Source organism: Podarcis tiliguerta (assembly GCF_965153285.1).
Source record: "Podarcis tiliguerta genome assembly, chromosome: 2".
NCBI lineage: Eukaryota > Metazoa > Chordata > Lepidosauria > Squamata > Lacertidae > Podarcis > Podarcis tiliguerta.
In genome coordinates, this window is record NC_139535.1 from 372099 (window position 1) to 387857 (window position 15759).

Sequence of the window (15759 nt, forward strand, 5' to 3'; positions counted from 1 at the left end):
CCCTCCTCTAGGTCAAGCCCACCCCCAGAAACATCATGCATACATCACAGAAAGGAGGGGTTGAGGGAGGAGTTGTGGTGGTAACCTGAGTGTCCTGTCACCTGGCTGGTTCCTCCTTTCCCCCTCCCCAGGAGTACTTTCCAGGTGACAAAGGGGAGATTGCAGTTTCCTGCCCCCTGAGGGGAAATCCAATCACTGTTCTTTTGTTATAGTCCGTGTTGAATCCACTCCTGTATGCAGTCTGTAGTGTGGTGGATGGGTTTCTGTCTAGGACCATCAGGGTTGGCATAGCAACTGGGCAGGGCTCCTGTGAATGTGCTGGAATGTTCAAGGGATTATGGCTGGCCTGTATCAAACCTTCCCCATTTTGTAGTCCTTCCTTCATGGAGTAAAATAAAAGTGGAACAGTGCAAATCTGATGTATGGTTGATTTTCTATGAATTTATAACAGAAGTGTAGCGTATGTAGTGTGTGAGTGTGAGTGTGAGTGAAGTCTGTACAAACTGAATGATGGGGGGGGGGTTTCCTGCTACAGGGGAGGGGGCTTGGGGTCAAGAAAATAAACCCCCTTCAGGTGTAGGGATAAGTCCCTTTTGTGTACAGAGGCTGCAGCCAGGCGGGAACATTCCCACGTGGGGGGAGCACAGGGAGCAGAAAAGCCCGTCTGCATCTGCAGCACCACAACTGGACCACTTCCTCTGTCCCAGATGCAACAACACATGTCCCTCCCCTATTCAGGCTAAACAAGTAGACAAACTAATGTGAAAGCAAATTTCAGGTGTATCCTCAGGAAATGCTAAAGCAAAGATAGAAGACTCCTTCTCCCGACCTTTTCGGACAAATGAGGAGGGATTATCAGTCACTGGGTGGCTTGCAGTACTAACAGAGGACATGGAACACATAACATCCTTTTTGGCTCACTAGTAAAATTCTGACCATCCTGATAGATACTGGTCAAACCTTCTGGAAAAATCCTAGCAGAGCGTCTGTGGGTTTGGATCAAGAAGAAATGGAAATGGGTGTTGTCTCCAAAGAGACTAGTTCTCTCCAGCTACCCTCAGCCTTTGGGAATCTGGTCCCAAGAGGAGCCAGAAGCTCCCCTCTGGAGTTCAGAAAGGGTCGATATTCCTGGTGCCCTGGAGCCTGCTCTTCCGCCAGGGAAGCGGGGCTGCGTCCCAAGCCTGGAATGGGGAAGGACTCAGGGAAGCATTAGGCCCCCATTTCTAGGAAGGGGGACATCGGCCTGAAGGGGGGTAGCTGCTTTGGGGCAATAGCAGAGGCCATGTTGGGTCAGGGCAACTGGTCCTTCTATGTTTGGCGCGGGAGGAAGGGCCATCTTGGATGAGGGCAACTTGGGGCCTGTCTGTGATAGACACATACATATCTCTCATCTACCTAGATCTAGATATCTACAGCCCTGCTTCTCGTTTGGAGGAGGAGTGAGAGACGGAGGCCCTTGGCTGACAGAAGGGCATTTCCCTCGCACCTCCTTTCCTCCCAGGAGCTCCTCCTTCCACAACAGCCCTGCCAGGCTGGCTCTGGCATGTCGCCCCCTTTCCAGCAGGCGAAGCGGCAGGGGCCACTCACTTCCTGGCCCTCCCAAAATGGAGGAGGCCTTTGACCCCAGAGGAGCCTCAGAGGAGCCTTGAGGGGGGCAGAGAGGGGCCGCTCGCCCCTTCCCAGACTTCTCCTCCAACCACTTACTAACCCTGTTGATTCAACTTAGGCCCCGCGGGGCTCTGGCACCCGGCACAGTTATTTCCAATGATCTCAAACCCTACAATGGATTGACAGGTAACTGACAGGCGTAGATGATCCCTTGTTTGGGCCTGTGATGGACAGCAGAGCCAGGCCAGTCAGCGGACTTAGTCCCTCAGAAATCTCCCCCTGGGGGGGCTGGAGCCTCGCTCTGATTGGCTGCCAAGCCAGCGGGGGGCGGAGCCAGGCCTTTTGGCGGGAAAATGCAAGGCGGCTTTTATGAGGGAGAGTCTGAGGGGAAACCTTGGAGGGGAAGGTGGGAGGAGAGGAAGAGGAGTCAGGCGGGAGTTCAAGGGGAGAAGCTGGGGGGAGGGAAGGGAGACCCCCAAGAAGGAGGGCTGAGGGGACCCCCTGGGTGTGGGGGACGGAGAGAGGGGGGAGGGAAGGGAGACCCCCGAGAAGGAGGGCTGAGGGGACCCCCTGGGTGTGGGGGGCGGACTGAGAGGGGGGGAGGGAAGGGAGACCCCCAAGAAGGAGGGCTGAGGGGACCCCCTGGGTGTGGGGGACGGAGAGAGGGGGGAGGGAAGGGAGACCCCCGAGAAGGAGGGCTGAGGGGACCCCCTGGGTGTGGGGGGCGGACTGAGAGGGGGGGAGGGAAGGGAGACCCCCAAGAAGGAGGGCTGAGGGGACCCCCTGGGTGTGGGGGACGGAGAGAGGGGGGAGGGAAGGGAGACCCCCGAGAAGGAGGGCTGAGGGGACCCCCTGGGTGTGGGGGGCGGACTGAGGGGGGGAGGGAAGGGAGACCCCCAAGAAGGAGGGCTGAGGGGACCCCCTGGGTGTGGGGGGCGGACTGAGGGGGGGAGGGAAGGGAGACCCCGGAGAAGGAGGGCTGAGGGGACCCCCTGGGTGTGGGGGGCGGAGTGAGAGAGGGGGGAGGGAAGGGAGACCCCCAAGAAGGAGGGCTGAGGGGACCCCCTGGGTGTGGAGGGGGGAGCGGAGAGGGAGCGGCCAGCAAAGGGTTAAATCGAGCAGAGCTGGAGTCCTAGAGAGGACAGGAAATAGACGACAGGGGGCGGGTCCTCCAGAGCAGAGTCCCCTCCCTCCCGGCCTCTCTTGTCTCCTCCCCGTGCTGCCTCGGTTTCCCTCCTGGCAGGAGTCCGGTGAGTCTTCTCTCTCTCTCTCTCTCTCTCTCCCCCCTTGGGGTGCCTGGGGGAGAAGGGGGTCCCAGGGCTGCAGGGGGAGCCCGACCCCCAAGTCTGGGAGCAGAGGGTCCTGCTGCCCCCTGGAAATGGGGGAGCCTCTCTGGGCTGGGCCAGGCCTGGGGCTCCTCCGGGAGCGAGAGGCTGAGCTGCTGCCCTGGGCTTGCCAGGCTGCCCTCCAGGAGGCAATGCAGGGGGGGGGAGGGGGCTCTGGGGGGGAGGGGGCTGGGGGGGAAAGGAGGGGCTGGGGGGGCAAGTCGGCAAACCTTTCCCCCTCGGACCCCGGAGGGAGCTTTCCAGGATGTATCTCTGCAGCTGCTGCTGGAAAAGAAGCCCCCAGCCTTGGGAGCCCCCAGGCCGCCCCCCCCTTCCCAAAGGAGGAACCCCAGCCTGGTCTCCATGGCAGCATGCCATCTTTCCATGCAACTTACCACTTTCACAGCGTGGAAGTCCCTCCCGCGGGAGCCTGGCATGGCCAGCAACCCCGATGGGTTTCAAGGGAGGACGAGGCCCAGGCAAGGAGGAGGAGGGGGCTCTGGGGGGGAAGGAGGGGGCTGGGGGGGAAGGAGGCGCCTGTCTCCCCAGTTGCAGCCCGGCCTGCTTCTATCCCCGCTTGCTGGAACCACAATCTGTGCAGGAAAAGTTTATGACTATATATATTGGTCATTTATGAATAAGGTATTCAAAAACAATGGAGTCTGGAGAGACTGTTATAAAGGGTGTTATGGCAAAATCTGGGTGCGAGGCTGCTCTGCCACCCAGCTCGTCGGACTAAGTCCGCGGGTCCCTGCGGAGGAAAATGAGTTCAGCCGGAGAGGAGCAAACTGCAGAAGATCCATGTTTATTGCGCAACAAGGTTCAAGGCGAGATTGAACAGCAAGAAAGGGGTGACATGAACTTTTGAAACTTCCCTCCATGTCCCAGAATACAGTGCAAAATACATCCCAGTTACATCATGAATACATTAAGAAGAGGTTGGGTTACACAGAATTAACATATGGAGGAGGGAGGGGGGAATATGCAGAGCTGGAGATATGCGTAGATAAGCACATCCTGAGTCCAGGTGATGAGAAGACAATGGTCCATGTATGCATAGTCTGCCACCTGGCATTGCCCAGAGGAAAGGCTTGGCAGAGTGATTTGACAGGATTAGGGTCTTGACACCTTGCTTGAGGGATTATGGAGGACAGGGAAGGTGTCATGGAGTTCTAGAGAAATTGAGCAAATTGGCCCGTTGATTTTCTATGAATTTTATAGATTTTAGTTCCTTTTGTCATTGACAATTGGAAATAAATGGATATATTGTAGCGAAGAAGGAGGTGAAGAAGACATGCCCCCCCCCCCTTCCGTATCAAGGGAATTGAGATAATCTATATGGAACCCTATATGGGACGCAAGTGGCGCTGTGGGTTAAACCACAGAGCCTAGGACTTGCTGATCAGAAGGTCGGCGGTTCGAATCCCCGCGACGGGCTGAGCTCCCGTTGCTTGCTCCCTGCTCCTGCCAACCTAGCAGTTGGAAAGCACGTCAAAGTGCAAGGAGCAAGAAGGTAAACGGCGTTTCCGTGCGCTGCTCTGGTTCGCCAGAAGCTGCTTAGTCCTGCTGGCCACATGACCCGGAAGCTGAGCGCCGGCTCCCTCGGCCAATAAAGCGAGATGAGCGCCGCAACCCCAGAGTCGGCCACAACTGGACCTAATGGTCAGGGGTCCCTTTCCCTTTATATGGAGCATATGGCAAGCATGATTGTGAAGAATACAGAAGGTGACACGCCCTCTTTCAGCGCTATGGTTTATATTAGCCCTATAAGTCTCTCAGGGTGCTTTTGCCTTTTCGTGCTCCCTTGATTTTGGGCTTACGGCATGACAGGCATTTGATGTAAAATTTACATGGTCTAATTTCTAGACCAGGCTTTCTCAAACTCAACCCTCTGCGCCAAGGGACTCCCGCTGCTGCTGCTGCTCCTGCTGGGTAGGTTGAGGCAGGACACCTGGGTCCCTCGCAGAGCACGGGAGGAGGAGAGCTCTGGGCCGGACACCTGGGTCCCCTCCGAGGGGGGGTTGAGGAAGCACGAGGCGGAGGTGGAGAGATCGCCCCCTTGGTAGCATTTCCTGCCCTTGCAACGCTGGGGGAAGGCAGAAACTCAGCAGGTGCAGCTTCTTCCCTTGTAAGGAGAGGAAGGGTCTGGGGGGGGGGACTGGACATCTCAGGGATTATGGTGGGCTCACTCACCCCTCCCCTTAGGCCTCACTTCCCTGGGTCCTAAAGGCCATTGGAACTGAGTAGATTGAAACAACGGTGTGGTTTCTTATGAATTTCTAACGTTTAACAATATGTAGCAGAATACGTGGCAGAATAGGAATGGGGAACCCCGTCTCCCTTGTGGTTAGTCTGGGTCAGATGTGGGCTCCTTGGGGCAGAGCCCTTGGCACAGATGGAGGAGGGAGGGAGGAGAACTGCTGGAGCCCAGGCACATAAGCAGGAAAACTGCAGGGAGGGGTGTCAAGGGTTAAAAGGAGCAGAGCTGCATTCCTAGAGAGGACAAGGAGGGGGAGGGGGTCAAGTTCCTCTGGCTTAATTCCCCCCTCCCTCCCCCCTCCCTCCCTGCTTTCTTCTCTCTCCTTTGCAAAAGCCCCTCCTGGACTCGGGTGAGTCTCCTCTCTCTTCCCCCTGAGGGTGCAATGGGGAGAAGGGGGTCCCAGGGGGGCAGGGAGGGGGCGTGGGGGTCCCTGCTCAGGTCATGCGCGATGGGGGGACACCCTCAAGTCAGGGGGCCACTTCGCAGGAGGTCTGCAGCTCTGCTCTTCCTTGGGATCCAGATGCTGCCTTCCTTTGGGGGGAGGGGGCTTGGGGTCAAGGAAATAAACCCCCTTCAGGTGTGGGGATAAGTCACTTTTGTGCACAGAGGCTGCAGCCAGGCGGGAACATTCCCACGTGGGGGGAGCACAGGAAGAAGAAAAGCCCGTCTGCATCTGCAGCAGCACAACTGGACCACTTCCTCTGTCCCAGATGCAACAACACATGTCTCTCCCCTGTCGCTCTCCACACCCACGGCTGGTGCTCTTACCTTCCGAGAACTGGACCTCACTCCCAAAGACACACTCTTCCATGGTCTCCCAAGACAGACGGATGCCAACCAGCCAACATTCCCTCCCCTCCCCCTCCTGGTGCCCCTTGAAGTTGGCTTGAGGGCATGGGGAGGGTCCACCCACCAGATGAAGGGAGAGGAGGTCCTTCCATCTGGAAAACGGGAATGCTTGCAAAGATTTACATGAAGATGAGTGGAATTCCCCCATTTACACAAAGATTAATACCCATCATTTAAATACACAAGAAAATTGTTTCAGAAAAGAACAGAGCAATGTGTAGAAAAATATCATCTTTGTGCTCCCTTTTTCTCTTAGGGTCCAGTGTGCTTTGAAGCCCTAGCTGTTCCTTTCACAGAGGAGGACTGGGCTTTGCTGGATCCTGACCAGAGAGCTCTGCAGAAGGAAGTCAAGGAGGAGAATCCTGGGATCGTGGCCTCTCTGGTAAGGCTCCCTGCTGGATCATAAGATCAGTTTTGAAATTCCATACAGATCTCTGAAGGACAAACCTCCTCTATTTTGAGGGAGCCCAATAGCGCCACCTGCAGCATCTGAGATGTTAACACACCCACAACTCTCCATAGGAGATGTATTCTGTTCTGTCTGGGAATATTCTTCCACCAGTCCTCCCCAGCCAAAGCCGGGCTCAGGGCGGCTAACAACACTGAAATAGTGCAACATTCTAAAAACATTATAAAAATTAATTAAAATCAAAATTGATGGCAACCATAAACTAAAGTTCTGTAAAGATTGCCAGAGGTGGGGGTCAGGCTGTGCCCTGACCAAAGGCCTGGTGGAACAGCTCTGTCTTGCAGGCCCTGCCGAAAGATGTCAAGTCCCTCAGGGCCCTGGTCTCTTGTGACAGAGCGTTCCACCAGGTTGGAGCCGCAGCCGAAAAAGCCCTGGCTCTAGTTGAGGCCAGCCTAACCTCCCTGTGGCCCGGGACCTTCAAGATGTTCTTATTTGAAGACCATAAGTTCCTCTGTGGAGCATACCAGGAGAGGCGGTCCCGTAGGTACGAGGGTCCTAGGCCGTATAGGGCTTTAAAGGTTAAAACCAGCACCTTAAACCTGATCCTGTACTCCACCGGGAGCCAGTGCAGCTGGTATAGCACCGGGTGAATGTGATCTCGCAGCGAAGACCCCGTAAGGAGTCTCGCCGCGGCATTCTGCACCCGCTGGAGTTTCTGGGTCAGTCTCAAGGGCAGCCCCACGTAGAGCGAGTTACAATAATCCAGTCTGGAGGTGACCGTCGCGTGGATCACAGTGGCTAGGTCAGGGCGAGAGAGATAAGGAGCCAACTGCTTAGCTTGGCGGAGATGAAAAAATGCCGCCTTTGTTATAGCTGCAATCTGCGCCTCCATGGAGAGGGAGGTATCAAAGATTACACCCAAACTCTTAACGGACGGTGCTGGCACTAATTGCGCCCCCGTAAGAGATGGGAGTTGCCCCCCCAATCCCATATCGTCCCGTCCCAGCCACAGGACCTCTGTCTTCGAAGGATTTAACTTCAACCGGCTCCCACGTAACCATCCAGCCACAGCTTCCAGACATCTGGTCAGAGTGTCTGGGGCCGAGTCAGGATGGCCATCCATCAACAGATAGAGTTGGGTGTCATCAGCATACTGATGGCAGCCCAGCCCAAAACTCCGGACAAGCTGGGCGAGGGGGCGCATAAAGCTGTTAAAAAGCATCGGGGAGAGTATCGCACCCTGGGGCACTCCACACCATAACCAGTGCGGAAGCCGGACTGGAATGGATCCAGAGCCGATGTTTCATCCAGAAACCTACCAAGCTGTTCAGCAACCGCTCTCTCAATCACCTTACCCAGGAATGGAAGATTCGAAACCGGGCGGTAATTGGATAGATCTAAGGGATCTAATGATGTTTTCTTTAAGAGCGGGCGCACCACTGCCTCCTTCAGTTCCCCTGGGAATGTCCCGGTGCCAAGGGACAAATTGATGATATCCCCCAGGGGGGCCCGCACCTCGTCTGGCCTGCTTGATGTGTGGGGCCCGAAACAAACTGGGAGAGCCCTAGTGTCGCCATGGAAGACACCAGGTCCAGAGCCTGTGAGGAGGGAGTGGCATCAACATGGATGTTGAAGTCCCCCAATACCAATAGGTTAGGGAACTCCAAGGCCCAGCCGTCCACCGCCTCCAGCAGGCCTGACAGGCTGGCTGCTGGTGCGCTAGGTGGCCGGTACACCAGCCAGACAGCCAAGCTCACCTCGGAGCCCCACACTAGGCCAACACATTCAATGCCGGGGATCGATGGCGATGGTAGAGCCCTGAAAGAACAATCTTCCCGGATTAATAATGCCACCCTTCCCCCCTGGCCCACAGTCCGTGACTGGTGGAGGACGGAGAAACCCGGGGGCGCCATCTCTCGTAAGGTAACAGTTTCCCCTTCGCGCACCCAGATCTCCGTCACACAAGCCAGGTCAACCCCCTGCGAGGTGAAGAAATCTCGCAGGGTGGCAGTTTTGTTGCCTATAGACCTGGCATTGCACAACACCAGTGACGGAGGTGAGTAATCCTTGCTCACCCTACCCTCGTCCCTCGGGATGAAGCGCAGATTGGAAGGGGTACGAGCATATCTGTAACTCGATCCCCTTTGCCTATGACATCTGCCCCCACCGCCATACCTCCCTCGCCTCATTGGGTGACTTGTACTACTAACAAGGGACATAGAATGCATAAAATCCTTTTTGGCTGACACTAATAAATTTCTTACCATCCTGATAGGTACTTGTAAAACCTTCTGGAATAAAATCTGGCAGAGAGTGTGGAACCAGATAACAACAATAATATCTTTTAAATAATATCTTTTAACATGGGAAGTTAAAAGAGCCGAGAGGGCGAACCATGGCAAAAGGAGGTCTATAAGCACAAAGAAAAGCAAAAACGTTAAAAATTACAAAATAGTGCAACATAAAAAAGTTGACTTTAAAAAACTTTTTAACCTGCTTGAGAGTAGCTCTTGCTCTGGGTCCAAACAGTAAGAGCTGTTCGACAGTGGAATTTGCTGCCAAGGAGTGTGGTGGAGTCTCCTTCTTTGGAGGTCTTTAAGCAGAGGCTTGACAACCATATGTCAGGAGTGCTCTGATGGTGTTTCCTGCTTGGCAGGGGGTTGGACTCGATGGCCCTTGTGGTCATGATTCTATGACTTTAGAAGTTTGTACTCTACTGGAATCTGCACACCAGATCCCTATACCAATATGAAACTATATGCAAGGTTATCAAATGGTCTGCTGTCCTGTCAGAAGCCAAAACCAAACCAGGGAGAGGGTTTTGATAAACAAGAACTGGAAATGGGTGCTGTCTCAAAAGAAGCTACTTCTCTCAAGCTACCCTAAGCCTTTGGAAATCTTGTCACAAGAGGTGCGTAAAGTTTGTGAATATAGTGTATAAGCACAGAGAATATCTAAGGAGGAGTGGTGTATCAGTCTCAAGATTATTTCAAAATGTGGCATCACCAGCTCCTCTGCTTCCACATACAGCAACACCTCCAAAAAGTCCTCAATTCAAGGCAGACTATCCTGCTTTAGTTGACAAAGATTCTGCAGGTGACAATCCAGACTAGCCAGATGACCTGGACCCCAAGGAACCCCCTAACTGAAAGACCCCGGGGTCCTTGCACTTGAGGAATCTGGGGATTGACCTTATTGAGAGCTCAAAGAGTGCCAACAGGGATCCCCATACAAAGCATCTAGCATGGGGGCACCTACAGGTAATAGCTACTCGTCTATTTTCTGCCCATGCTCTGCCCATGTTGAGGTTTTCAGGCTTGGGGACAGGATGGCGTCTGGTTTGGGCACCAAGACCTGTCCATAAGTCCAGTTGAAACTGGAACCACTGGAGATGTTTAGAAATGGGGCTACTGTTGGGAAGGGGTGCCCCATTTGGGCTTCTCCAGGGGCAGGAGAATATCTAGGGCAGGAGAATCCCTGCAGGGCCTCTGAGGCTCCCTTTGCTTCTTCCTCTCCCCACCTCCAGCATCACCGTCTGAGGCAGGGAGAGGTCTGCTAGGTGGCAGGGGGTGAAGAAGGGGAAATGGATGCATGGGGGCTAGAGGGGGAAACCGCCCCCCACCAGGTAAGCAGAAAAGGCAGAGGGGGAAGGGAGGGAAGGAATCTGCTCTAAACACTCACCAGGCGCATGGATCAGTGTTTGTCTGGATATAAGAGAGGGCGCAATATGCAGAGCATCCCTGTGCAGATTTACTCATAAGTAGGCCCCACTGAGTCCAATGGGATCTACTCTCAGGTCACTACTGTGCAGACCATGGCAGCCTTACAAAGTGGGGTGAGGAGCAAAGAGCTGAAATTGGAATCACTGGAATTGCTTAGAAATGGGGCTTCTGGTTCCTGTCTGCCTTAATGGATGCCGCTCCCACGATAGCAGAGATCGTTAGCAAAGAATAAACAAGGATGATTTGAGCATAATTGTCCTTGCAAGCTCCCCCCAGGGCCCGGGCCGAGTGAGCTTCACTTGCAGATTGTCTTGATACCTGGTTCTCGCTCTAGCATGGAATCCGAGACGCAGGGAGGCGCTGAGTGCAAAAACACTTTGCCTATCGGTAACCTTCCTATGCAGCCATTGAGAAGCAGAGGTACTTCTGTTTATTAGAGCGAAATTAGGACTAATATACAGACGTGTGCTGGAACCGAAGGAACAAGATCAGAAACTGCTAAATTGAAACAGATACAAAGCCGAAACAATTTGAAATGGAAAGAAGACTTCCTTCGATGAAAAATGTATGTTGTTGGGGAGGGGGGAGCCTTTACCTTTTCTTTATATATCTCATGTTTGCAACATAAATGATTCAGCAACACACACACAAACACACACACCCTGAATGCAAACAAACTGATAAAAAGCAAGAGGAGAAAAAAGAGAATGGGATTATATTTATGGATTACAACGAAAAAGAGAACTATGTGACAAAATTGAAATGGATTTAAAGTCTTGAGCTTTCACTGTATTGCTATGGAAGGAAATGGAGTTTGAGCTTTGATGATCAGCTAAGGCTTTGGCAGGACGCCAGATCATTATTGAGGAGTTGGAGAAGCTGGAGTCTTGCCAGAGCTTTGGCGGGACGCCAGATTACTCTCTATCTAGACTCAAACAATAACAAAAAAGGGAGGGAAGATGGCATGTGACGCAGTTGAAATTACAGCCTCATTCTCTGGTAACGAAGGAAAAGAAAGAGCAAAAGAGCAGAAGCTGCGATGCTGTGCAGGACATGATGGAGAACAGGAGGAATGAGGAATCAACATGGAAAAAATGAAGATCACATACAGCAGGGATGTTCCACAGGTCGATCGCGGGCTCCTTTTCCTTTGCTTTTGCCTAAGAGCACCTGGCCCCGCCTCCTCTCCCTCGCTGCGTTTTGTCCTTTGCTCTTGAATGGAAGACGTAGTTTTAGCCACTTCTACAGCAATATTTTGGTCAGCGGCTAATCCCCCTCCCCAAAAGGAACCCCACTAAAACGGAGCATTTCCCCTCTCTAAAACAAGCTGAACAACTTTGACCTGAACCCCAATAAAACGGGGGTAGATCACTCCCAGTTTTTAATTCTGTGAGTAGATCGCAGTCTCCTGGAAGTTGGCCACCCCTGACATACAGGAAATATATGGGGTGCAGAAGTCCTCTTGCAAAAATAAAATTTATTAAATGTCTAAGTACAAAAGGAAGTAAAAAACTCTGTAGTTGCTGATAAGGTATTAAGATCAAGACAGAATGGAAATGGATTAAGAAAGACTTCGGAAGCAGGATGAAACAAAATTATCTCACCTTGAAATCTAGCACGCGGGAGGACACACAAAATGTCCAATGGACTTCATAATTTATTTGAATTGTAAGTGTAATTTGAGGTTGATAAAATGTGGTTTATATTGGACTTTAGTAATGGAAAAGGCATAAAAATTATTGAATACACGAAATAAAAAATGGGGCTTCTGTTGGGAAGGGGCCGCCCCATTTGTGCTTCTCCAGGGACAGGAGAATATCTAGGGCAGGAGAATCCCTGCAGGGCCTCTGATGCTCCCTTTGCTTCTTCCTCTCTCCCAGGACCATCCAGCTTCTTTTGGCTCCTTGACTCCTCAGGAAGGATAAAAGGGACTGATCCTGCAAAGCTAGCAAGGATGGAAGGGGGAAGATGGACGGTTGACCTGGTCAGGTTGTCTCCTGCATCCCTCCCCACAACATCTGATCGTTCCCCCCCAGGGTCCTCTGAGAGATCTGGTGAGTCCCAGGGGAGGGGAGTTGGGACAAGGATGGATGGAGCCAGAGAGGAATTGGGGCTTGCTCAGCTAGGGGGTGGGGGGAGGCAGGCAGGCGGATGAAGATGGAGAAGGGGAGCACCTTTTCGGGCTCCCCCACCTACCTACCTGCTCCTTTGTCATCTGCAGGCAATTTGAGCTAGGAATACATCACAGCTCCCCGCCCAACGCGATGTATTGGCAGCTCAAAATGTCTAAAACCAGTTCTGTGATCTGGATGCCTTACCAATGCCAGACAACTCACTGATCCGTCGCGCAGCACTAGAAGCCACGACTCTTGAAAGGAACCTGATCCTGCTTTGCAAACTGAATGCAAGTGGGGCCTCTGTGTGCTGCCTTTTTCTTTTTGTATAACTTTTATTTGCTTTTAAAAATGAGGAACATAGGAATAATAAATGATACAAATATGTAGGCTGAGTGTTTTCATGACATTTGTATATCTCAAAAATAACAGAATAAGTTTGCTGGAATATCTATAATAGGAGCTCTTGCGGCTATTTAAGTGCTCGGATTAAGTGTGAGTAATAGTCATTTTTCCTCTTCTGTTACCAAGGAAACAAGACAGAGTTGGTCTCGTCATAAACATGGGAGGGCGGTTCAACATGAAGAAAGACATTTACATATAAATTTGAATTTAGACCAAACAGATTGAGATAACTTCTGATTGAGGAGTGTTTAGGGGACGATGTTGCTGTTTGTTTCACAGACAAGGCATGGATGTTGCTGGATCCTGACCAGACAGCTCAGCATAAAGAAGTCAAGGAGGAGAATCGTGGGATCATGGACTCTCTCGGTAAGGCTCCCTGTTGGATCATAATATCAGTTTTGATTGGAGATGGAGTGGATTCCAGAACTCAGCCGGAAAAATATCCATCCCAGATAAAAGCCAAGCAATATTTCAGTTAATACCAGCAAACAAAAACAGTGAAAACAATAGGACGCGTCACATCTAATTTTTTTCAGTTCTTCCTCTATCACAAGCATTCATTAACGTTGTTGAATAAACTTTAGCTCCATTTCTTCCTGAGGCTCTAATTAGCTTCTCTCTTCATTGCAGATAGTGATGAATTAGAAGGGAAGAACAAGGGGGAGCACAACAGAATCCACATAGCGGAGAAGTCATATAAATATTCAGAGGGTGGAGAGAACATCCGTCAGAGCTCCCAGTCCACCTCCCATCAAAGAAAGAGCTTCATTCGAAGGAATAGCCTCACTTCACACGAAACACCACAGAGTAGGGAGAAATTGTATCAGTGCAGAGAATGTGGAAAGAACTTCAGTTACCACCAGCATCTTACTTCCCATCAAAGAGTTCATACCGGGGAGAAGCCCTATCAGTGCTTGCAATGTGGAAAGAGCTTCAATCAGAAGGGTCATCTTACTTTGCATCACAGAATTCATACAGGGGAGAAACCCTATCAGTGCTTGGAATGTGGGAAAAGCTTCAGTCAGGAGGGGAATCTCACTTCTCATCAAAGAATTCATACAGGGGAGAAACCCTATCAGTGCTTGGAATGTGGAAAGAGCTTCAGTCAGGGAACCCATCTCACCTCCCATCACAGAATTCATACAGGGGAGAAACCTTTTCAATGCCATGAGTGTGGAAAGAGTTTCAGTCACAGTAAGACTCTCACTTCTCATCAAAGACTTCATACAGGGGAGAAACCGTATCAGTGCTTGGAGTGTGGAAAGAGCTTCAGTTTCAGGCACGATCTTACTTCCCATCAAGGAATTCATACAGGGGAGAAACTGTATCAGTGCTTGGAATGTGGAAAGAGCTTCAGTCACAGTGCCACACTCTCTTCTCATCACAGAATTCATACAGGGGAGAAACCCTATCAGTGCTTGGAATGTGGAAAGAGCTTTCGTCAGGTAAATCATCTCACCTCCCATCATAGAATTCATACAGGGGAGAAACTTTTTCAATGCCATGAGTGTGGAAAGAGCTTCAGAAAGAGCTCCCATCTCACTTCCCATCAAAGAATTCATACAGGGGAGAAACCCTATCAGTGCTTCGAATGTGGAAAAAGCTTCCGTCAAAGTGCCACACTCTCTTCTCATCAAAGAATTCATACAGGGGGGGAACCCCATCAATGCTTGGAATGTGGGAAGAGCTTTCGTCAGAAAGGTGATCTTGCTTTGCATAGAAGAGTCCATACAGGGGAGGAACCCTATCAGTGCTTCGAATGTGGAAAGAGCTTTCGTCTGAGTGGTGATCTCACTTCCCATCAAAGAATTCATACAGGGGAGAAACCCTATCAGTGCTTCGAATGTGGAAAGAGTTTCAGGCAGGGGCCTGAGCTCACTTCCCATCACAGAATTCATACAGGGGAGAAACCCTATCAGTGCTTGCAATGTGGGAAGAGCTTCACTCGGAACGGTCACCTCACTTCCCATCAAAAAATTCATACAGAGAGAAAATGAAAAAAGAAATAAAGCTAACATTATTAAACAACCCTTACAAAACACAATTATATAGAAAAGAGAAAGGGGGAAGAACAACTAAAAATACCGTTTTATCACATTTGTATCATATATATCCTGACAGCAGTCACGAAATTAAAAGACGCCTCCTTCTTGGAGAAAAGCAATGACAAACCTAGACAGCATCTTAAAAAGCAGAGACATCACCTTGCCAACAAAGGTCCGTATAGTTCAAGCTGTGGTTTTCCCAGTAGTGATGTATGGAAGTGAGAGCTGGACCACAAAGAAGGCTGATCGCTGTAGAATTGATGCTTTTGAATTCTGGTGCTGGAGGAGACTCTTGAGAGTCCCATGGACTGCAAGAAGATCCAACTGATCCATTCTGAAGGAAATCAGCCCTGAGTGCTCACTGGAAGGACAGATCCTGAAGCTGAGGCTCCAATACTTTGGCCACCTCATGAGAAGAGAAGGCTCCCTGGAAAAGACCCTGATGTTGGCAAAGGAGAAGGGGACGACGGAGGACGAGATGGTTGGATAGTGTTCTCGAAGCTGCGGGAGGCAGTGGAAGACAGGAGTGCCTGGCGTGCTCTGGTCCAGGGGGTCACGAAGAGTCGGACACGAATAAACGACTAAGCAACAACAATACAAAAAAATAGAAAAAGAGATGAAAAGAAAACTCCCATATCCGTCTGATATGATATATCTATATCATATCATTCATCAACCCATAGACAGGCCACCCCCACCTCTCCCCTGCGAGGCCCCCTCTTCTCCCCGTCTCCCACCCTGAGAGATCCTTCCTTCCCTGCGCTCCTTGCAGGTCCCTCAGACCTCCAACTCTCCTTTTCCTGTGTGTGTCCTCCTAAATTCAAAATAAAGGAATCTTAATATAAAAAAGACAAAAAGAGATGAAAAGGAAACTTCCATCTCCGTCTGAAAATCATCTGTAGCAACAATTATTCAGAACATGCCCTCCAGAATAATCCCAGCTGCATTTAGTATCCAGCCTTTTCCCTCCCCTTCAGCAAGATGACACTTTCCCTACATCTCCCTCCCTAGCCCAGCCTTCA

General features: G+C 51.2%; 1 protein-coding gene across 13 annotated transcripts in view; it reads left to right on the forward strand.

Moving 5' to 3' along the window:
* Positions 1 to 15759, forward strand: part of LOC310670420 (uncharacterized protein) — a gene marked incomplete at its 3' end in the record, with an annotated part of 164634 nt that overhangs the window by 113966 nt on the left and 34909 nt on the right. For 4 of the 13 annotated variants that reach the window (XM_083425763.1, XM_083425762.1, XM_083425765.1 and 1 more), the window contains exon 2: positions 6299 to 6424. Coding sequence is in view for 5 of the 13 variants with exons in the window: in XM_083425757.1 (XP_083281883.1) it covers positions 12128 to 12227; positions 12972 to 13058; positions 13323 to 14689 (1554 nt within the window). Of the gene's footprint in view, positions 1 to 5465; positions 5543 to 6298; positions 6425 to 12053; positions 12228 to 12971; positions 13059 to 13322; positions 14779 to 15759 lie in introns of those variants that run through there. The other 9 variants (XR_014507566.1, XM_083425756.1, XM_083425766.1 and 6 more) reach the window with 7 other exon arrangements.